Consider the following 24,684-nt stretch of genomic DNA (forward strand, 5'->3'; position numbering starts at 1 on the left):
AATATAATATTTATTTATTGGTACTTATATATATATATATATATATATATATATATATATATATATATATATATATATATATATTATATATATATATATATATATATATATATATATATATATATATATATATATATATTATATATATATATATATATATATATATATATATATATATATATATATATATATTATTAAATATGACCGAAAAAGTAAGATTAATAATTCTAACACGAATTTTCTCAATCTTTCGTACATTATGCTTCACTGTTGGAGGTAAATCAAAAATCACTTCTCCAAAATTCATTTTTATTTCTAGTCTGACGCGACACGGGCGCGTTTCGTAAAACTTATTACATTTTCAAAGACTTCACAAATACACAACTGATTAGAACTTGCGTTTCCCTGATTTTATATCTACATTTGAGTGAGGTGGCGAAAGAGTGAGGAAAGCCAATAGGCTTTCTACAAACACTTCTATTCAATACCCATTGTTTCTGTTCTGTCTTGTGTTGATACTTTTAATACCCTATTAATATCCTCTAGTGTTCTGTCTTGTGTTAATGCCACATCATCCTTCCCACCTCACTCAAATGTAATGCCACATCACCCTTCCCACCTCACTCAAATGTAGATATAAAATCAGGGAAACGCAAGTTCTAATCAGTTGTGTATTTGTGAAGTCTTTGAAAATGTAATAAGTTTTACGAAACGCGCCCGTGTCGCGTCAGACTAGAAATAAAAATGAATTTTGGAGAAGTGATTTTTGATTTACCTCCAACAGTGAAGCATAATGTACGAAAGATTGAGAAAATTCGTGTTAGAATTATTAATCTTACTTTTTCGGTCATATTTAATAATATATGTCTACAGGAAAGACTGCTACCAAAATATACTAATATATATATTATATATATATATATATATATATTATATATATATATATATATATATATATATATATATATATATATATATATATATATATATATTATATATATATATATATATATATATATATATTATATATATATATATATATATATATATATATTATACATATATATATATATATATATATATATATATATATATATATATATATTATATATATATATATATATATATATATATATATATATATATATATTATATATATATATATATATATATATATATATATATATATATATATATATATATATATATATATATATATATATATATATATATATACATATATAGGTGGAGTTATGTATGTGATAACAAAGATAAAATATGGAAGTTAATGTTAAACTTTCAGATATAATTGTTATGATTTTAGCAATATAAATAGTTTCCAAGACCTTTAAGTTTAGACTAAAAGCACAAGAAGTCAGTAGAGGGAAGTGGGTAAGTGAGGGTGTGGGTAGGTGACTGGGTGAGTGTGGGTGGATGGGTGAGTGTGGGTGTGTGTGGTGAGGGCTTCACAGTGACCTGCCACAGCTGAGGACACAACCTGCCTCAGGGGCACACCAAGAGTGCAAGAGACACCCACATTATCACACATGTGGTGTTCAGGGCGTCCTGGGGTGTTCCTCGCCTACTGAACCTTGCACCTCCAACATCTAATAAAGTGAACAACATAGATCTTAGACCAAAGGATCTTAGACCTCTTATGTTTTAAATAACTTCCAACAGGTTCGAAATTGCAAATTAAGAATTTACCTGCAGGTAAGTCTTTCTTAGCATGTTGCAATCAATTTCTAATGGTGTTTGATAACTTACAGTACCAAAGCAAGGGGAATTTTATGCATTGGATCTCCTTACAAACTGTAGAAATGTCAACATTGGCAGACAATAAGGCATTTAATAACGTCCTCAAAATCCTATTCAACATTTTGCCTTGGTAAAACATCAAATTAAACTCTCGTAAACAATAATCCAATAACTTAAAAGTTGGAGCAAAGTTTGAAAGTTCTATTTATTATGGTTTAAACTGCATTAGTGACTTGAATACTAATACTGGCGACTACTTCACTACCACGACAACTTCCCCATACACGAGCGGCCAGCTTGGTTTTAATGGTGTGATGTTGTGGGTATTCCTGGAGCGGCCAGCTTGGTTCTAATGGTGTGATGTTGTTGGTATTCCCTGGTAATACTTTGTCGTCTTCATCACTCGTCCTCGTCGTCAGCGTCGTCATCCGGGTAGTCGCTCTCCTTCTTCTTCTTCTTCTTACTTTTCCTCTTTGTCCTCCTCTTCTTCTTGCCCTTCTGCTTGGGTGTCTCCACCTCCTCCACGTCCAGCCCGGACTCTTCCTCTTCTTTCTTTTCTTCCGTCTGTGGTATGAGGCTATTATTACTCTCCCTTCTCTGTGTCTCTGTCTGTCTGTCCCTCCGTCCGTTATTCTCTCTCTCTGTTTCTCTCTCACTGTTCTCTCTCTCTCTCTCTCTCTCTCTCTCTCTCTCTCTCTCTCTCTCTCTCTCTCTCTCTCTCAGTTTCTCTCTCACTGTTTCTCTCTCTCTCTCTGTTTCTCTCTCTCTCTGTTTCTCTCTCACTATTTCTCTCTCACTGTTTCTCTCTCACTGTTTCTATCTCATTGTTTCTATCTCATTGTTTCTCTCTCACTGTTTCTCTCATTGTTTCTCTCTCACTGTTTCTCTCTCACTGTTTCTTTCGCACTGTTTTCTCTCTCTCTCTCTCTCTCTCTCTCTCTCTCTCTCTCTCTCTCTCTCTCTCTCTCTCTCTCTCTCTCTCTCTCTCTCTCTCTCTCTCTCTCTCTCTCTCTCTCTCTCTCTCTCTCTCTCTCACCTGGATCCTGGTGTAGTTCATATAGAGGTAGTCCTTGCAGAGGGCGTCACAGAGCTCCTCGCCACACTCCCTGCAGGTGGGGAACCTTGTCTCTGGCAGCGACCCGCGACCCGGCACCACCTGTAGTGGTGGTGATCACTAGGGTGCACTCTCCTATTTCATTATCACCCCTTCTAACACCACAGTGTTACAGGGGAAAGTACCAAACCATTACGACTATATAGCACTGGGAAGGGATCAGGGTTTGGGATGGGACGGGGGAAAGGAATGGTGCCCAACCACTTGGATGGTCGGGGATTAAACGCCGACCTGCGTGAAGTGAGACCGTGATTCTACCGTCCAGCCCAAGTGGTTGGGCCAAGGGCAGTCAAAGCGGTGTTACGGGGGATTACTCACTGTGAGGATAGAGACAGCTTTCTGTAACGTATACAAGTAGTTTACTGTGAAGATACAAGCAGCTTACTGGGAAGCAGGTTACTGTGAGAATTCAGGCAGGTTACTGTGAGAATTCAAGCAGGTTACTATGAGGTTACAGGATTTTTTTAATGATACAGGACACTGTAGTCAGAGAAGACTCGCTGGATGCATCGTAGTGATAAATTTCATGCATTGATATGTATTGAAAAGCACGTGACCTAGTTTCTGTAAGCAGACTTGTTATTCAACAGCATCTATATTTCAATGACGTCGTGCAGCAGGCTGTGGCAAGCTCTCAAATGAATTTACAAAGTAGTTTGAAGCAGCGTACGGTAGCGAGAGAGTCCGTGCGACCTCTAGGAACTCTGCCTATACATTTCCAATGTAGTGAGAACAATTTCAGCTGGGAACACTTGTAAATTTAAATAAATTTAAAACAAATCACCCATTAAACTCCCTTATGTATTTGCCCGGGGGATTGGACACATGGGTTTGATTCACTATCAACTCAATATACATTGTATTTATTTTCCCTTACACAACCACTTGAAAATCCCGTTCGATGAGTGTATGATGAAACATTCAAAAATTTACTTTTTCTCGGTAAAATATTGATGTAAATTAGGTGCGACTTTATATATAGGGAGATACGGCAGACACCAAGTTGTGAAGCCTGGAGGCCCTCAGTGTATAAGGAAGTGCTATCGACAAGGAAGTGCTATCGACAAGGCAGGCCCTTGGTAACGTGCGGGACATTAGGCTATCAGGAGGCTATCACCAGATATGAAGAAGCCAACTGGTGAAGCAGTCAAGCTACTAGTCAACACATAATAACATTATAACACTAATAACTCAGTCTCCGTGGTGTAGTGGTAAGACACTCGCCTGGCGTTCCGCGAGCGCTATGTCATGGGTTCGTATCCTGGCCGGGGAGGATTTACTGGGCGCAATTCCTTAACTGTAGCCTCTGTTTAACGCAACAGTAAAATGTGTACTTGGATGAAAAAACGATTCTTCGCGGCAGGGGATCGTATTCCAGGGACCATAGGATTAAGGACTTGCCCGAAACGCTACGCGTACTAGTGGCTCTACAAGAATGTAACAACTCTTGTATATATCTCATTATGCTACAACTACATCACATACTGAACATATCGACGTCACATTAATATAAATGATAGATAATTGTCAAAATTAGGTAATTACAGACATAATTTACAGGCTACCCGCTCAGTCATTTAGGTCATTATAGTGGGTAATTTTATTTTACCAACATTAAAATGGGATGACTATTGAAAAACTGTTGAAAAGCGAGCTGTTTTAGATAGTTGACAAGCCTATTTCACACGTAAATTTCCATAAATATAACATTTAATATTTAGTAATTGTGTTGGGGTGACAGGCAGCAGTGTATATGATTGATAAAGATTAAGCCACACACACAAAAGGTGGCACGGGCATGAATAGCCCGTAAAAAAGCAGTGTATATAGACATGCTAGGCTTATATCGAGGTCCCACCTCCACAGGTGGAATTACTGACCCCGCCCAGAATGCAGCCACACAACAAGCTGACTAACTACTTACTGGTAAAAATGCATTAGGTAATAGGAAACGTGCTCTACCATTTCTATCCCGCCCGGGATTCGAACCCTGAATTTTCGATTGTGAATAGAGAACCCGACTGTACTACCGAAACCGCTTTTACAACACGTAAATATTTAGCAAATAATGCTGTAGTTATGGTGAGTAGAAGTGATCGTTGTCAGTTACATTCATTATATAATGTAACAATAAAATAACTGCGCTTACAGTATTTAAAACCAATTATGAGAGGCTAGCAAAAATGAGCAGAAAGCATTTAGGAAAAATCATGTAATGTGGAGCTTTCGAGCTGTAACTCGGACTATATAATGTCAATTACTTACTTCTTGGTTTATATTTTAAACTGGTTAAAGGTAGTACGACATTTCCTTGTAGTCGGGAGGTCCTTCCACAATTTAGAAACTTTTATTTGCATGATAGTTCCACCTTAGTCGAGTCGCACTCCGGGAAAATCTAATAGATACTTGGAGGCGATGAGTCACAATAACGTGGCTGAAGTATGTTGACCAGACCACACACTAGAAAATGAAGGGACGATGACGTTTCGGTCCGTCCTGGACCATTCTCAAGTCGATTGAGAATGAAGTACTGACTTGAGAATGGTCCAGGACGGACCGAAACGTCGTCGTCCCTTCATTTTCTAGTGTGTGGATTGGTCAATAGATACTTTTTTCCCTGTTATGTTGGCCTGTTGCAGCGATCTGTGATGCGGTTATTTCTTAGGTTAGAAATGGCATTGCACTTCAAAACTGAAGATATATAACACATTTGAGAAAGTGTGTAATAGTAATTTTAATTTAGCATGTTCAAGGAGTTAACTAAAGTTATTGCATGCTGTCTGCGTTAGGGTTTATTATTCTAATTGCTTGTGTTGAGTAATTATGCGTCTGAGGAAGTTTTGAGTCATTGAGATATAGATAGATGAATAAGTCATACAGTGGAATCAGTGCTTAGCGAGGGTCATAATCCCCGATTTTAGGAAGTAATAATATAGTTTAAGACAGTTTTCTACGGCAATTTAAGATCAACATGTTGTGTAAGTGTACATCTAAGAATTTCCAAAACTTTTCACTCTCCATCTGGGAGTCATGTATTCTTAGAAGTGTTTGGCTGGTGGATATATTTCCCGACAATGTGCATGTTGTGAGCGTTGAGGCCAAGTTAATGGTCAACCATTTTAAGTAGACTTGTCACTATAGTCACTGTCACTATAGTCACTACTTGTCACTGTAATGTCGTGTAGGACGTAGCTGAGAAGACAAAGGTTGTGTTATCAATAATATTGGATTTGGGTATCGGGAAACATGCTTTCCTTTCGTCACACTGAGGCCCAATAAATATTACAATATATAAATAATAATAAAAAAAACCTTGAGAGTGAATTGGTGTTGACCTTGACAATTCGCCCGGTCCAGTCCTTGCCCTCGGCCAGGCGCTCGGCCTCTTCCCGCACTCTCTGTAGCTGTAAGCGACCCATCTCCACGTACCTGTACAAGCACACACACCCATGTACTGCTTCTCCGTGTGGCTACTGTCGCAGACTCTCGCAGGGGTATTCTGACAGCCTCTGGAAGGGGTACTGCCACAGCCTCTGGAAGAGGTACTGCCACAGCCTCTCGAGGGTATGTATGAACAAAGCTCTACCCCGCAAGCACAACCAGGTGAGTACAAAGGGGGCCAGCAACGGGGCACTAATCTACATATATATATACAAGTATGTATGAGAGTGTGTACATGTATATATAACATTAATAATTGTGTAACTAGCGTCAAAAGATTGTTATTTGCTTAGCTAAATGAACTAGAGGGTTCAGTTCCTGAACCGACCAATTAAATAACCGACTTGATTACCTACACTATTGCTTATTTTGGAGTATTTATCCTGTACAATTTATATAAATGAATTACACTTGACGAGTGTATTGAACAAACACATTTTAACAAAATTAATTCTGTATACATTTTGTATTACCATATTATAATAATTAATGTTAAATAACTCTCATGTTGTATTTCTCTTATTATTTAATTACTGGCGTCTTATAGTCAGGAACAGGAAGTGTATTAGGCTTATCCAGGTCTCCTGAGGCCAACAACTAACAATGCCGGCATGCAACCCACAACAGTTGACTGATTGATTGATGAAGATTAAGCCACCCAAAAGGTGGCACGGGCACGAATAGCCCGTAAGTGGTGGCCCTTTTGAGCCATTACCAGTATCAATAGAAGACACTGGAAATCTGTGGAGGTGCGGCTGCACCCTGCGTGACGGGAGATGTCTCCCGTAACAGTTGACTGACTCCCCGGTACCTAGGTACTGCTAAGTGAACAGAGGCGTCAGGTGAAAGGTGACGTGCCAAAATATTTCACCCTGACCGGGAATTGAACTCGGGTCCAATTAGTGTTATGATTATTATTAGTAAATTGATTAAAATACTAATATGCTCATTCTTCCAATGATGCCATTTGATGCCAAGTATTAGGACACAGTATGTGTTTTAAGGTGTCAGGAGCAGAGGTGCCATGGGCACAATCAGAGAACACTGTATGAACATCAGAGGTCCACGGTTGTTCAACGTCGTACCAGCGAGCATCAGGAATATTACACGAACAACCGTGGACATCTTCAAGAGAAAACTAGATTGTTTCCTTCAAGGAGTCCCGGACCAACCGGGCTGTGGTGGGTATGTGGGCCTGCGGGCTGCTCCAAGCAACAGCCTGGTGGACCAAACTCTCACAAGTCAAGTCTGGCCTCGGGCCGGGCTTGGGGAGTAGAAAAACTCTCAGAACCCCATCAAGCAGGTATCAACCAGGTCAAGGCTGCTACGTTCAAGAACACCAAATGCGGGAGAGGAAAATGTGGGACATTTGACTAGCCGCCGGCTTCCTGTCCTCGTCGAAGCCACTAATGAGTTTTTTTTTTAACCAAGACTAGGATTTTTAAGGGTTGTCAAATGACGTACCTGGTGAAACTGCAAGCAAGAGCTGTTATCCTACCTCAACTCATCTGAAGCCTGCTCCTAGAAACTCATTTATTTCATGAGAATGTACTTAGAAACTATCACACAGGGAACTATCATAAAGAAACCTGGTGAACAGGCAGCAAGAGCTGTAATCCTGCCTCAGCTATGTTGAAACCTTTCTTTCCTCTGGAGAGAGAGAGAGAGAGAGAGATAGAGAGAGAGAGAGAGAGAGAGAGAGAGAGAGAGAGAGAGAGAGAGAGAGAGAGAGAGAGAGAGAGAGAGAGAGTATACACAACACCTAAAGTATACCTGGAGAATATCTCCTCCTCGCATTTGTTCTTGGGTCGAGCTGTGGTCAGCATCCTCCAGTCAATATCCACCTGTAATAACATTAACAATCACAACCAGTTGTTACGGCATACAGTGCTGACAATGGTCAACACAAACATCACAATATATATATATATATATATATATATATATATATATATATATATATATATATATATATATATATATATATATATATATATATATATATATATATATATATATATATTCCAATTTTCTATCGGCATTAAACGATAAAATATACCAATATTCTACGACTACGAAAACCTTTCTATGACGATAGAAAAACAATTTTCTATCGTCAATAAATGGAATATTCTTTTCTTATCTTCAATGATCGTTCGCATGTGGATAAGTTTGTTTTGCATTTTCACCCTAAACATTTAAAACCGACTTATTTATGATATTGAAGTAAATTATAAATAGCATGTCTTGACTCGCTAATTCCTGATATTGGTGATAACTGATAATATTTTTTTATATTTCCGCCGATAATAAAACCTATATTCATGAGATTAGGCTTACATTATCTAAGTTGTGTCCTAAACTATTTCAGTTGAATACAATTAAAACTGTTAAATAGAGCATTTGTTCTGATTAAAAAAATGTCGATGCTGGAATTAAGTTCTTATGCGCGTTTTTTTTTTTTTAATAAAAGGCTGTTCCAAACCTGTTTTACTGAATATCGAGGAAAACTACTAATATAAAATTTTGTACCTATCGGAAAAATGATCACAGTTCCTGAAGCTACTAATTATGCAAAATTACCTTAAAAGGGGACTATTAGCTGTCATATTAGAAAGGAACTTAGGAATATTCTCAAACATTCCTCTCAGCAAAATAACTTTTAGTTTGAGCTTGCCAATAATCATAACACTAGAAAGTATTTAAAAATACACAGATCCTTTAGCCTTTCCCCTCAGATCTGGTGTTGTCGATCTTCGTAAATTTTTGAACTAATGTTCAGTACGTGGGGAATACCTCACGAGTAAGGGGGGAGGGTAGAAATAGCCTAAGCTACTTTGGGATGTATTTCTTTCTTATCTCAATAAACATACTTGAACTTGAACCTCACGAGGACTTAAAACAATACTTTGGCATGTATTGATGAGGACGGACTCCGTATCCCCGGAGTCCGTCCTCATCAATACATGCCAAATGTTTGTTAATCCAGCCGCCAGACCCCCTGTTTACGACTAAACGGTTTACACACAATTCACAACTGATGATGTTGAACCATTTCTCGAACAGTGCCTCGCTGACGACCTCTGTTCGAGCCTCACGCTGTATGCTTCACCCATGTAATTTATAGGAGGAGCCGGTCGGCTGAGCGGACGGCACGCTGGATTTGTGATCCTGTGGTCCTGGGTTCGATCCCAGGCGCCGGCGAGAAACAATGGGCAGAGTTTCTTTCACCCTATGCCCCTGTTACCTAGCAGTAAAATAGGTACCTGGGTGTTAGTCAGCTGTCACGGGCTGCTTCCTGGGGGTGGAGGCCTGGTCGAGGACCGGGCCGCGGGGACACTAAAAAGCCCCGAAATCATCTCAAGATAACCTCGAGATGTACGTCAAATACAAATAATCGCCAACCTAAATAACAACAACCTAACCTATGCCTAACTATACATAGAACTTTAATATATAACATAAATATATAAATGAGAAGAAACTTATTTTTCATACACAATATGTTAAAAGTGATGAACATGTCTTGGTGGACGGCCGCCGCTTTAACGAGCCTAGCGAGGGGGGAGCGGTTCAGACCAGCTGGCTCGTTACAGACATTAAGACACTTACACACATTAGACGAAAGAAAACATATAGTTTACATGTTTTCCAATTATCAGTTATTATTATTATTATTATTATTATTATTATTATTATTATTATTAGTAGTAGTAGTAGTAGTAGTAATAGTAGTAGTAGTATTATTAATACTGTTACCTGGTAGAACTCGTGCATGTTGAGTCCCTGCATGGAGGGTGGGAGGGGGTCGGCATAGCCGGCCTGGGGCGGCTCCTCGCTCCTGGCTGGGGTGTGGCGCCACCCCCCAGGTCCGTCACCCATCACCTCACCTGGACGCACCTGTGGTGAGAGAAATGAACATGAGAGGTGAGGGAAGGGGTTCTAGGGAGACAAGAGTGGTATCACAATAATTATACCTGCGGCCCTGCAGCAACTGACATACACTGATGTTACACGTTTACCAGCTGACACAGACATCTCCGTATAGCTTACACTCTAGAGGTTGGGTCAGGAATCCTTATACCCAATGTCCGTGAAGAGCTCTTGCATGTAACGTACCCGCTGGCCGTGTGACGCCGCTTACACACCAGTTATGCAAGCCAACGTTCTCAGGTGAGTGGCCAGTATCAGTTGTTGATGATAAGTGGTATCAGTAGGTTTAGCGTTGATGATGATATAACGGTCTCTAGAACAATTATCAAACTGTGTACACCATTCCTTATGTTAATAGTGAACTAACATAACTATTATGTTATTTTATAACATCTTCAGTCAAATCTGACGAGGTCAAGAATTTATAGATAACATATACTAAAAACAATTAATATTTAGTTGGAAATAATATACCACAAATATTTGTGACTGTGAAGAATGTGTGAAGCAAGAGTGATTACCATTGAGGAACGTGTGGTGGCCAGCACCTGATGCATCAGTGTCAGGATCCCATCAACACAGTTATGGAGAGACTTAAGTAATCTATCCTCTACAGCGACAGTGTTGGCAAGAGAAACTCTGCAACACAAGTAGCATTATACCTTCCTCTGTCTCTCTGGCAGCAACACCACCTTACCTTGAGGTGCTTCCGGGGCTTAGCGTCCCCGCGGCCCGGTCGTCGACCAGGCCTCCTGACATCTGACAGACCACAACAACATCTGCAGCCCAGCATCCATAATAATTTCTCTTCTGAAATCGACTCTAAATAGATCGACGTAACTTGGGATGCCGATATCATCGGTGTAACCATACATGGAGAAGGTTACAAGGCTAGGTCGTTCCAAATATCTCAAGCGCTACATTCTCGGCCCTTTTAAAATGCCCTACCTACATTGTCTCTCACTCAAACCACACTCACCTTCTCTGGGCGTATCTTGTACTCCGGGACCTTCTCAAAAGCCTTGTCAAAGTCTTCCTTTGTTTTGATCTTGGTGCGGAAGAGGTCGAGGGCCTGGGCTGGCGCCTTCACCACCGTCAACATGTCCTCCAGTTTGATCGTCATCCTGCAGGTGCAAGATACAGCTCAGAGTAGTTCCTCAGGAGACACATCAGGGACAATAAAGACCAGGGATGCAAGGTGATAAATGTAAGGTATTAAGCGAGCTGAGAGGAAGGAACTGAGAGAATCAGGAAAGAGAACCGAAGATGAAAAGATAACTAGAAAGCCAATACAAATTCGAAGTTGTGGACCCAAGTGAGATAAGCAGTTGGTTGAAATTAGATAATGAATCAAAATGATGCTGATGTAATGATAAGATGAAAAGATGTGGAAGCCAGTATTACAGGCACGATGGGGAGAGGGTAGGGAGGGAGGGAGTAGGGGGGAGAGAGAGAGAGAGAGAGAGAGAGAGAGAGAGAGAGAGAGAGAGAGAGAGAGAGAGAGAGAGAGAGAGAGAGAGAGAGAGAGAGAGAGAGAGAGAGAGAGAGAGAGAGAGAGAGAGAGAGAGAGAGAGAGAGAGAGAGAGAGAGAGAGAGAGAGAGAGAGAGGATCACTTACAAACAGTAATTTGTTGTGATTTTGAAGCAAACTTTTTATTTTCAAGCAAACAAACTAAAAAGTAAATTTTCTTGTAGTATAACCTATGTTAACCTTCAAGACATTGATATCAGAGAGGAATTAAAAAATCTTATAGCATTTGGCACTATTATTGAGGAATACAATATAAAAAATACTGTAGCACAATTTTTACCTTGCTGTTGTTGGCAATAACCGTTTTTACGGTGGCAGGAAAATCAGGTTCACACGTACAAGTATGAAGATGAATGTCTTGTCTCTGCACTCCTTATAGTTGATCGCCTAAAGCAGTTACTTGAACACAAAACATGCAGATTCTAAAATTGATCTAGAGTCCTTCGTTAAGTTACACTAAGGCCCTTCGCTGTGTTGATAACGCATTTACTATAATTGTTAATTCGAGCAGGATAATAAATACTCGTTAAAATGAAACACAACTTGCAATAGTGCAGCACAAACACGCCATCAAACCTGGAAGCACTGTTCACTCCAACGTTCAGTTGTGTATGGCGTCCCTAGCAACCACTCTAGCAACGGGGAGCTGCTGTTGTCGTTCGTGAATCCACTTGTGTCGCGGATGGCAAACAAAATTAATTTTTTTGACATTTAGAATACATCTAGGTAATGAGTTATACATATATTATAATAACACCAGCAAATTCGTAATCTAGCAGTGACTCACATAACTAAGTAAGATAGACAAGGGTCGCCATAGGCCTCCAAACACTCTTCAATTCAAATTAATTTGGATGCAAGATAACTGAAAATGGCGGGTAAGAACTAACTAAAGTCTTCGAATGATGGAGATCTTATAGGCAGACAGATAGAGATCAAGACAGGGAGATAGAGAAGAGACATACAGAGACGGAGATAGAGTGATAGACGGTAAAATAATATCACATATCTTTAATATGGCCATTGGAACACAAGCCCAGGCAATACAACAAAATGCCCTTGACTTTATTATTTTGTGGCTGTAACGAAGACTTCCCCGACGCTAAATGTATAAATTAACGCTTGTGCTAAGCCGTTCATAGAACAGTTTCTTCTTCTTCGAAGACGGCGGGTAAAATGTCCACAAATAAACCCAAACATGTGGTGCGAGGCTTCAGACACCATCTAGCCTCCACCAAAGTCTAAACAATTTTATACTCGTTGATTTTAAAATCCAAGGTTTCTAGTTATACAGTCATTAAGGAAATTACATGTAATATTGCAAGGTCTCTTTATTGTTGAGTTTTACAGTTTTTTGTTATATTAATAAGTATACAATTATGTATAATGCAGCTAAGAGAATATGTATAATGCAGCTTAGAGAATATGTATAATGCAGCTTAGAGAATATGTATAATGCAGCTTAGAGAATATGTATAATGCAGCTTAGTCACCTAATTAACGTCATGTAACAAAATCAATTCACAAATCTTCATCTAAAATAAATCAATTTGTGTTGTTGTTATCATTGTTAAATACTATATTTGTATTCCTAATATAGTTGCTCATGAAGCTACGGATTGTATAAGAAAATAGACAATACCTTTCCTCATTAACTATTACTTTAAAAACTGTGCATCATTTGATAATTTTATTTAACAGTTCAAATGTTAGCTAACTTATTATATAATGTTACATGTTACCCAATGAGTTTTAAACTAAATTCTCTTATTATTTAAGTTGTCTGAAACACCTCGTGTGTAAGGAAGTGGATTCATATGATATATATATATATATATATATATATATATATATATATATATATATATATATATATATATATATATATATATATATATATATATATATAGGGGTTCTTCTTCTTCTTCTTATTATTATTATTATTATTATTATTATTATTATTATTATTATATAGCCTAGACAAGGTCGATGCTCGTCCTAAACACTCTCGTGGTACACACTTCAAGGCTGCCCTACATATCACACTCCCATGACAAGGATCACCCACACTCTTCGTGTTGGCACGTGGCTACTGCGGCTTCTGGTCAACAGGACCACAAACATCAACAACGGTTAGTTAGCTTAGTTAATTTAATATGCACTCTATATACCCATCCTTCGAGTGGTGGTGGGAAGGATAGTTACATAATAATCTCAGGAAGTACATACATTACAGACAGTAGGCTGATGTATGAGCCTATGGAGCCTCTGTAAGTCTTTCCACTACCGTCCACAAGATGGGTATGGGGTGCATAATAAATGAACTAAACTAACTAACTAACAGTAGGCTACCTTGTAATAATTTACTATGATTTTGAACAACATATAACTTTGGATGATATATGGAGGTATTTCTTGAACATTGGTGATATAGTTATCTCTAAAGTCTTTGCAAACTAGTGGTGCGGAGTGTGTGGATAGTTGTGTTGAGTTTACATTTGGCCGGGTGTACACCATCGTATAATGCAAACTCACAGATATACATATAACAATCTAAATCGAGTAGTAGTAAGATGTATATAGGAGCCCACTGTACCCAGCGGCCCTACTGCTGGAGAGGCTTCTAACTGTGTTCATAATCTGCGTACAGTCTAGTCATTAAAAGTTTCGAGTCTCTGACAACTTGTGTATTCCCACGTGGCTGTGATATATTGAACACCTGCGTGCCACAATTTACATATAAGTATATGTACACCGATTTTATATAGATAATATATTTTAATAATAAATTTTTGTGCCACAGCTGTAATGAATTGCCTAAAATAAGTTGTGAATAAAGATTATAAAATTAAATGTAATCAATTATTTAAATAACCAAATAAGCTTATTACTCTGGTGTGCAGTTAATGACGTTATATAAAATCAAATCAAATCAAATCAAATGTTTATTTAGGTCAAAGTACATACATACAAGATGAGCTACAAACATAATGTTGGATTTCTAGATATAGCTAGTACATACAGTGCCCAATGAACAAATCCACAAGGGCCGTGATGAGGGTTCGAACCTAAGTCCAAAAGGATCCCAGACGCGCCTTAATCGACTGTGCCACGACATGGTTAAAAGAATTACAACCGGGAGTGCTACTGCCTGTGTAGTGTAGTGTAGTGTAGTTAATGCCTAATTAAACGTACAGCGTTTCGGGCAAGGTGTGGGGGAAAAAACACTTAGACTAAAACATAATACAAAGTGAAATCAAAGCAGAAAATGAATTGAAAAAGGGGAAAAAAAACATGGCGGAAATCATTAGTTAGTCAAGTTGGTCAACAAACAGCATTGTTTAAAATAACAAGACATGGGTTGACACTTAGGGGGTAAGGTAGGTTACATGGAGTTTATTAGATAGTACTTAGTTTTCTTTTCTCTATATATAATATATATATATATATATATATATATATATATATATATATATATATATATATACATATATATAAAGAATGGTCCCCAGGTTGCATTGTTTAAATAATTGAAAAACATAAGAACTTGTATACAGTGTAGGTGGGTACAGATATTTAAAGTTCTCATTTCCTCATGATCTCACCCCTAGCGTCAGAGGGGAAATTTATTAACTAACAGACCTGAGTCACCGCCATGTATTCCCTGTGAATCATGTCCAATATAACCCTGTGAATATCACCTCCCCCAGCCTGAAGCTTCCAACGTTGTTTTGGGGCTACTGTGATATTTCAAATTAACTGTTGTGGTAGCAAAATACTGTTAAGATTTGTTCATTTACTGTTAAGAGATTACGTTGTACTACATGTGTTAGCATTGGAACATGTGAGGGGAATGGTATTAACTGGGTGCCGACCAACAGTATTTTCATGATCAATACGTGCGACAAGACCCGGCTGTTTGAGTTGCCAGTACGTCTACCTACCTTAATTAATATTTACCAAATTCATATTCGTCAAAAAGTTCAACTATTTACACGGTACTAGAAATTACATTTATAAATAGTTTTGAAAATATCAAGGAACGAATGTAGTGATGTATGCTGTATAAAATAATGATCTCAAATTGAGGTTGAACCTCAGCTATGTCGGGCCTGACCGGCGCAGTCATGAGCATGGGCTGTATATTTTCCCTAGTGCAGGGAAATTCTTCCTCCCTGCCACCTTCCCTACATGAGATCGCATATTTAGTAAACACATGAAAATATAATATAATCTCTGTATAAGTAACATGGAACTATGAAAGATAAGCTATTAATTATCTCGTTTCTTAATGTCACTTTATTTTGTCTGCATAATACCTTAAACCTCCATGTAATTAATGTTATTGAATATGACCGAAATGGTTATTTTAATGATTATAGCATGAATAATCTCTATATAACTGCTTTCGAAAAAGTCCAACACCAGGCAACAAAAATCATCCCAGAATTAAGTCGACTCTCATACCAGGAACGGTTGAGGGCCACAGGACTAAAAAACACTGTTAAGCATGACGGAGCTAATCTCACCAAAACTTTAAAAATACTGAACAGTTTGGAGGACACTGATCCAGACAACTTCTTGAAAAAATTAAATATAACACAAACAATTAAGAAGCAACGGTTTAAAGCTCATCAATTAAACCATAATGTAGAGCACGAAACAGGAAATGCTTTTTCACCCACAGGGTTATAAACCCATGGAATCGCATACCCGGCGAAGCCGTAAAACACGGTTGAATTGCAAAATAATACTATAAAATCATTAGGACAAATGTGGAGGGTCCTTTGATAAGCCTCCGGCTTCCTGTCTTCGTCGAGGCCACTAAGAGGCTAAATTCGTGTAAATGTCGATTATTTTTCATTAAAAATATATTACAATAAGAAAGTTGGGAGTGCGAGTGGCAGAGATGTAGGAACTCTCAATACCATAAGGTTTATATAGCACATTTCGTCTTTGTATTAATTCGATCATCAAGATAATTTATATAAAGTCGAGAATAATGAATCACCAAGTCTTAATCTGAAACAAGTAATATGTTTGTTTACTTAAAAATCTTTTTTGTAAAACAAGTTATAATTGTAACTTATATTATGCAAATTTGTAGTATGAAACAGTTGCTACCATTATATTATTAGTTAATATCAGTTTAGTCGTAAACTCTCGCGCATTAAAGTTAACTTTTGTAGCTTATGTATTTTGTAAATGATCCATCACGTTCATTAATTATTTCCAACTAGTCTAAGAAATAAAAAAATAATAAGAAAAGTATTTCAGTATAATTATGCAAGCCCATTAATCATAGCTCCACATATGTAGGCCTATTTTAAATCTATATAGACAACTAAGGCAATAGCTTTTCACCTATATAGCTTCCATCCTTTAGTTATACCGTCTCCACAACTGTGGCATTCATTGTATCATATGATTCACTACCTTTCAAATTCACCCATTCAAAAATACAACATTATGCCTATATAATAATTTTCAGGGAAACTTCCATACCATAGCTTCCCCTAAAGGATTAGGGCCTCTAGGGAAAATGGTGGTGCACATGGCAAGTTTTCCCCTGGCATCTCCCCGGTCTTCCCTGCAGCAGTGTGGCCCGAGCGCCGGTAGTGACAGTGTGTATTAATTTGATACTTTTGGCAGCATCTGGACTAATACAGGTATTATATGTAGAGCTTTTTATATTTATGCATTGAAATGGAGGCAACCGGGGACTATAATACAGGATTTATGGTGTGAATTATTTGGAATGGGTGAGTATTGATATTTTGTGTTCAAACAGGGTGTGGACCAGTTGGCCAAAATTTAAGAAAGGGGAACAATATGGACTCTGGCTTGGTGGACATATTGCCTTATTGAGTTTGTATTTAGTGTCACGCTATCGAGTTCCATCTATTGGATAACGACATTACTTATTGCAAGTTTCACGCACACTGCGTATGCATAACCAAACATATATAGGCGAACAGAAAGAAACGGACACATTGGAAATTTTCCCTCGTATTAATTTCAGAATGATTGACTAAATTTGTTTTCGTATTTACGCTTGCTGAACGCCGTAAGCGATCACATCATTTATACATGAGATAAATAGCATCAGTATTAACTTAAGCAACGTGTTATGTAGGTCTAACGTGACATTATCAGCTAGAGCTCTGTGGACTTAAAAATACATTTCTGACGGTAATGCGATCTTTGAGGTATTACCAGGATAACAATGGACATTATAGTGAGACTAGAGTCTGTGAATGCTGACTACAATCATATAAGCTACGTGATATCGCAGATAGATGGCATCATGTGTGTGTGAAAAGTGGTAAACATTATTGAATATATGGTAGCCTAGCCTGCCATGACAGATGCGTTTGAAGGAGGCTTTCTTCAGTAACAGGAAGATAAGTTTGATGACTTGCATATGCTACTAACATTGACGCTCATTATTGGGAACACCAAGAACAAGAACGGTGGGACTGGGGATGATCTCACGAAAGGTAAACCCTAATAGGGAGGAAACAATGATCAGTGACCATGACCAGTCTTAGTGCACGATAAATATCTAAGAGACATTGCAACAGAAGGTGGACATTGAAACTAGGAAATATAAACCTGTAACAGTTCTTTGTAACAATTCTTGTGAGTATATACAATCTTAGTTGACTGAATAGCAATAGTTTAATTGAGGAAGTGCAGTACTAAGTGAGATACATTCTTGCAAAGCCAATAACATGCATAAGGTTTCGGACGAGCCCGGATTGTCATAATGATTTAGTTACAATATACCATTTCCAGTGAGTATGACATCAATCAAAGTACCGCCAGTCTTAAACAAATGCTTATATCTAGTAGATAAATTATAGCTATACATACGAGTACTGCGGGAAAGTGCAATTCAGTTAAATATTAAGATAAGAGCCTTGTACTGTCGGTCATTGTTTAATAAATCCCTGAACTATATGTTTGACAAATCTCTCACCCTGTCCATGGAGGACAGAATTAAATGTATATATGCTAGTTAGCATTGTAAATGTGTGGCCACGTCTGTGGTAGAAAATAATAATAATAATATAAAAAACTGTCGGTCACTAGCAACATTTTGTCCATAAAATTCCATATGGGGAATATGTTTGATTTACAGTTATACGGTAATAAAAGACCTAAATTAAATAGGTTTGTTAACAATTGTGCAATAAGGTAACTAAACAATGTATTGACAGTTCTATACATTAATGAGGTACCTCTGGCATTGTCCCTGAGAACTATAGGCTTCACCGGTCTTTGACTCTTCGCCACACCCAACATAAAACCCCCCAAAAATGCCATAAAACACGAAATTTCTACACTATTCACAGTAAATAATACAATTTAAAAATACTTAATAGAAAGTAAATTATATTATATAAATTATTATTGCTTTAAATAATTTTATATTTGTACCCATTTACTGATGATTAACTGTGAAGGACGGCGTATATAATTCGAAAGGTGTACCAAACTACTACTCTGTGGAATATTATCACGACATACAAAATACTGAGATAAATATACAAAAACAACTTCTTTTAAAGTGAGAGAAAACACACAGAAAGGACATACCGGTAGATGTACGCAGGAAATGTAATATGTCGAAGAAATGTAAGGAATTCCTCGTACCCTATTCATGTGATCAACAATTAGAATACACTGAAAGATGAAGTAGTATAAGTCACCTCCAGCAACAACTGCAAGGTGAGATATGGCAAAAGTATCAAAAGTCAATAAATTTAAAACAGTAATCCTCCCCGTAGCAACTGTTAGGTAAGCCCTACCACCACCAGATCGATATATTGGACTTCTCCTTAAGTCTTATCTCTTTATGACGAGTTACTCCGGAAACAGTTGATATAACGAATGTTGTTAATGACTCAGGGGCAAGAAGTCTAAGCATAGTGGCGCCTGTATATGCCTTGCATGTCGGGAATATGTACACGTATGCTTGTCTTAGTAAAGGGGCCGAGCGTGTACCTGTGTGGCGTGTGTGTACCTGTGTTGTGTGTCTAAAGTGTGTGTCTGTGTGGCGTGTGTACCTGTGTTGTGTGTGTGCCTGTGTTGTGTATGTACCTGTGTGGCGTGTGTGTCTGTGTGGCGTGTGTGTACCTGTGTTGTGTGTGCTTGTGTTGTGTGTGTGTACCTGTGTTGTGTGTGTGCCTGTGTTGTGTGTGTGCCTGTGTTGTGTGTGCCTGTGTTGTGTGTGTACCTGTGTGGCGTGTGTACCTGTGTGGCGTGTGTACCTGTGTGGCGTGTGTACCTGTGTGGCGTGTGTACCTGTGTGGCGTGTGTACCTGTGTTGTGTGTGCCTGTGTGGCGTGTGTACGTGTGTTGCGTGTGTGGGTCGCATGTTCTAGTGCTGAGGCGTGAGCGTGTGCTCGTTCCATTTATTATGAACTCGTACTTTATTCATCTAGTGCTTGTGGCGGCTGAGCCTCAGCTCTTGGGTCAAGGCAACCTTCAGTCGCTTGGTATACATGTCCCTGTATACCAGGGATATGTATCAGTATACAGGTTGTCTCCACCACTTCAATACCCAGCATTAATTTACTTACTGCACTAAAACAGCCAAAGGTTTAATGTCTCTTTTGCTCATTCAGGTACTTAGTTTCAAGTACCTTCCCTTCCCATCTGCCCCAAGATTTCCCCCCATCACATATATATATCCTCTCCTCTCCTCTCTATCCCTCTTACTCTTTTTACCTTTCTCCGCCCTATGTCTCTCTCTCTCTCTCATTCTTAAGATGTAATACATCGTTCTCGAGTAACAAAATTAGTGACTGGGTCAGCCACTTTTCACTGATCGGGAGGGGTCACCATTCAGCCCGATCCCCCTCCTTAATAGAAGAATAAAACCGACCCGACCAGCCTATGTCTATTCCCTACCCCAGATCACTCACCCTACAAAGTTGAATGAGAGTAGCCCTAAGCGTCTGGCCTACAACCTTGGACGAACAAACAGACATTCTTGTAGATATAGTCTGTCTTTGTTTACCATCAGTTGCCGTCTCTACTGTTCTGTCTTCTGACGTTGTGAGGTTTAGTTCCTTTAGACGCTCCTAATATCTTATACCTCTTAGTTCTGGCACTATCCTGGTGTCACATGTTCCTCGGGATTTATTTCAGATTAATTTTGTGTTTGCGAGATAAGGACTTCATGCTGGAGCCGAAATACCAGAATTTATCAGACGTATTTGGTAGAGCCCAGAGATTGTTTCCTTGTTCAAATTTCAGAATGCAGTTCTTACGTTGGCTAAACCTTGTATATGCAGCTTATGTTTTCCGGTTAATGTTGTCTCTTAAAGAGACCAGTTCCATGTTATCTCAGTCATCAGGTCTTTTTTTTTCCAACACAAGAAGGGCCCCTCTTCCATGTGGTATATACCTTGTGTCCGGTCATATAGCACCAATCTTCATAACTTTGCACACGTAGAATTACATTCTAACAGTCGCTTTTTGACCATTCTTTAACTTTTTAAGTTCTGTCAGTGTTTTCTACAGTATCCTGCGGGTATATTCTGTAAAGGTGTTTGGATATGCCATAAATGAGTATGCACTGTGAGACACTCAACATATTAGTCAGGGACAGGATAGGTGTTATTATTGAGCCTATGGAGCCCCGCTAACAACCCCTCGACGCTCTGATACACTCCTACCAACCTTATTGTTTATTTACTTCTCCCATATGGTAGATGTCGTGGACAGGGAGCATATTAAGCTCTAGGATGTCTCTCTAAGCCAACAACTCCACGATGCAACCCACAACGTTCACTCTGCTCTCGAGTACCTGTTTACTGCTAGGGTAACAGAGGCACATCGGGTATAAAGAAACGTGCCCAAACATCTCGCCGGTCCGATGAATCGAACGCTGGTATAAATGGTTATGAGCAGAGGCTAGCCACTGTAGCACTTTCACCGTCACTTCTGACCACTTCTCCAAATTGTATAATAATCTGATGAAGAGTACCGTGCCAAAGACTTTCTGACTGTCCAATAGTATGCAGTCTTCCTGTCCTTTTCAAGTTTGTATGTTTTTTGTCGCCCTCTGTGTGTGTGTGTGTGTGTGTGTGTGGAGGGGTGGGGGTGGGGGTGCGTATACGAATAGGTGGGTGAACAACAGGTGCGTTCTAAGTGTGCGCAGGAAACATGCTGGGGGTCGAGGTGAGCGATGTGTTGAGGAAGGAACACAGGTGGCAACGGTCAGGTAATTGTGTTTCAGATCAATACTGGCCTAGGTACTGCTACCTTTTACATCCTGTCTGCTTGCCTGTCTGCCTGCCTGACTTGTGTCTGTCTTCTTGCTTGTCTCCTGTCTCTATATATGTCTAAATGCCTGTCTGCATATCTACCTAAATAACTGACTACTTGACTCACATAACTAACTGCCTGTCCACATAACTGACTGCCTGTCCACATAACTGACTGCCTGTCCACATAACTGACTGGCTGTCCACCATGATGTCGTCCTGGTTCCTGTTGCCGTATCCTTTCCTGCCTCGCCAAGTCCGCCTGCAACCCTATAAATACTCAAGTAATACTACATTATCCATGGGGACAATACTGTATCCCACGGACACTGCCGCACGCAGGGACACATGTACGCTGGGACACTGATGTACGCAGGGACACTGCCGTACGCAGGGACACTGCCGTACGCAGGGACACTGCCGTACGCAGGGACACTGCCGTACGCAGGGACACTGCCGTACGCAGGGACACTGCCGTACGCAGGGACACTGCCGTACGCAGGGACACTGCCGTACGCAGGGACACTGCCGTACGCAGGGACACTGCCGTACGCAGGGACACTGCCGTACGCAGGGACACTGCCGTACGCAGGGACACTGCCGCACGCAGGGACACTGTTGTATGCAGGGCCACTGCTGTATCAGAGGGACACGTCTCCTCCCGGCATGCTTGACACACACACATGCCTGAAGGTTTAACCGGTGGATGAAGTCTGGTGGAGCTGGGCAGCACAGCTACTCTTTAACTCGGGGGAAGGGAGGAGGTGGTCTTGTCAGGGTGGCCAAGCTCTCTCTCGAGTACAGTTAAAGGGGCAGAGGGATGAGGGGCGTGATCTATGGGGCGCTCCCTTGCCTTGTAGGGATCTATGGGGTGATATCTTGCCTTGTAAAGGGCTATGGGATAACCCTCCTAATCCGGTTATGTTGGGATATATATAAACGAAATTGCAATTTAAATGGCAAGCGAGGAAGCACTTAAAGTAAGTGACTGCGAGTCAATATCCCAGCCAGTACTAGTCAACTACAAAGAACTATCAAACGAGTTTTGAAACAAAAATTCTGGCTGGAACACAGCGCTCTATAACACATCCCCCATCAACTGCTCGGCACAAAACACGCCTCCCTCTGTAACGAGTAACCGTGATGGTCGCTAAAGCTGGTGGACCAGTTTCTGGATCTTTTAAGTTTAGTGCATGAGTTGATAGAGCTGTGTTCCGCCATGAGGGGAGAGAATTGTCATGGCAAAGCACCAAGCCATTACGACTATATAGCACTGGGAAGGGATCAGGATAAGGATTTAAGATGGGATGGGGAGGAAGGAATGATGGCCAACCACTTGGACGGTCGGGGACTGAATGACGACCTGCATGAAGCGAGACCGTCGCTCTACCATCCAGCCCAAGTGGTTGGACGTTCCGCCATGAGGATAGATTTAGAAAGATTGACGGAAGAAGTGAAAGTAGATGCGGAATTGTCACAAGATGAGGCTAAGACGGATGGGGATCCTGTGAAAACAACACGTTAGCTTGTCTTTAGGATAAGGGCCTTATGAAGAGGTCTTTGGTATTCATTGTGAAACCCTCTGCGCTGAAGGATGAGTGATGGAGGGCGGTAGCTGCTCGCCCGGTAATGGAGACAAAGAAGATTTCAAGTCAGGATGGCAAGAGGCAGGACACCGAAGCGACTCAACAGGAGAGGAAGGAAAATCTTAGTTGTTGTGGATTCTCAAATAATATATGTTGGAGGCTTTTTTGTACAAGAGATGCTGGTAATAGGATGACGGTGTGTTTTCCCTGTGACTGGTATAGGTGACATATCACACAGACTAGATAACAATTTGGGCGGCAATGTGAACAAGCCTATTGTCTGTTTCTGTTGGAAGGAATGATGTTGGCAAGGGTAAAAGTAACGAAATTTTAAACTGATTCAAGTTAGCACTAGAAATAAATAGGCGATGAGTCACAATTACGTGGCTAAAGTATGTCACAATCGACTTAAGAATGGTCCAGGACGGACCGAAACGTCGTCGTCCCTTCACCTTCTAGTGTGTGATCTGGTCAACTAGAAATAAATAGTTCCGCCGAGGTTCGGTGTTAGTAGTGAGTGGTTGTCAAGGACAGTTGGGATAAATCTCCGATTTTAAATCATTCTTTAGTTGTGAAATAACATTCATAAACAACTGGGACTCGTTCAGTGGTCAGAACAAAAAACTCCTGTATACGAGGGACGGGGTGGCGACCTTGACAAGGAAGACGTCTGGACGTCTGCTCCGTCTGGCGGCCGCCGGAACACGTGGCGGGAATTTAAGTTTCTGGTGTAGACATTGCCGTCAGACAGTCCTAATTTACCGGTCTAGAGTGTTACGACGCCTGGCGTACTTATCGCCCAGGATCACATGGAACTTTATCATTTTTTTTCAGTTTTCTGGCTGGTTCTTCAGGCGGGGAGACGGTGCCCGGCGCCGGCTTGGCCGAGAGATGCGGGGAGAGGGAGGTCTTAGTGGGCTCCTACTGTGTCCTTGGAGAATGGTCAGCTCCTGTACTCACCTAGTTGTGTTTGCGGGGGTTGAGCTCTGGCTCTTTGGTCCCGCCTCTCAACCGTCAATCAACTGATGGACAGATTCCTGA

The 24,684-nt window shown here is 39.9% G+C and overlaps 2 protein-coding genes across 5 annotated transcripts in view; one reads left to right on the forward strand and one right to left on the reverse strand.

Moving 5' to 3' along the window:
• Nucleotides 1-1,240: 1,240 nt before the first annotated feature.
• LOC123755015 (uncharacterized) overlaps nt 1,241-24,684 on the reverse strand; it is a 35,517-nt gene continuing 12,073 nt past the window's right edge. Inside the window, exons 1-7 of one of the 2 annotated variants that reach the window (XM_045737425.2) lie at nt 12,058-12,449; nt 11,226-11,370; nt 10,073-10,213; nt 8,087-8,157; nt 6,208-6,301; nt 2,795-2,914; nt 1,241-2,322 (exon numbers count right to left, since the gene is read on the reverse strand). In XM_045737425.2, coding sequence (XP_045593381.2) covers nt 2,158-2,322; nt 2,795-2,914; nt 6,208-6,301; nt 8,087-8,157; nt 10,073-10,213; nt 11,226-11,369 — 735 coding nt within the window. In that variant the 5' untranslated portion in view covers nt 11,370; nt 12,058-12,449 and the 3' untranslated portion in view covers nt 1,241-2,157. Of the gene's footprint in view, nt 2,323-2,794; nt 2,915-6,207; nt 6,302-8,086; nt 8,158-10,072; nt 10,214-11,225; nt 11,371-12,057; nt 12,450-24,684 lie in introns of those variants that run through there. The other variant, XM_069332786.1, reaches the window with a different exon arrangement.
• Nucleotides 17,298-24,684, forward strand: part of LOC123755013 (uncharacterized) — a 28,326-nt gene continuing 20,939 nt past the window's right edge. For all 3 annotated transcript variants that reach the window (XM_045737422.2, XM_045737421.2, XM_045737423.2), the window contains exon 1: nt 17,298-17,446. The gene's annotated coding sequence lies outside the window, so the exon portion shown is untranslated. The remainder of the gene's footprint in view (nt 17,447-24,684) is intronic.

Source organism: Procambarus clarkii, chromosome 28 (assembly GCF_040958095.1).
Source record: "Procambarus clarkii isolate CNS0578487 chromosome 28, FALCON_Pclarkii_2.0, whole genome shotgun sequence".
In the NCBI taxonomy this organism is placed as follows: Eukaryota; Metazoa; Arthropoda; class Malacostraca; order Decapoda; family Cambaridae; genus Procambarus; species Procambarus clarkii.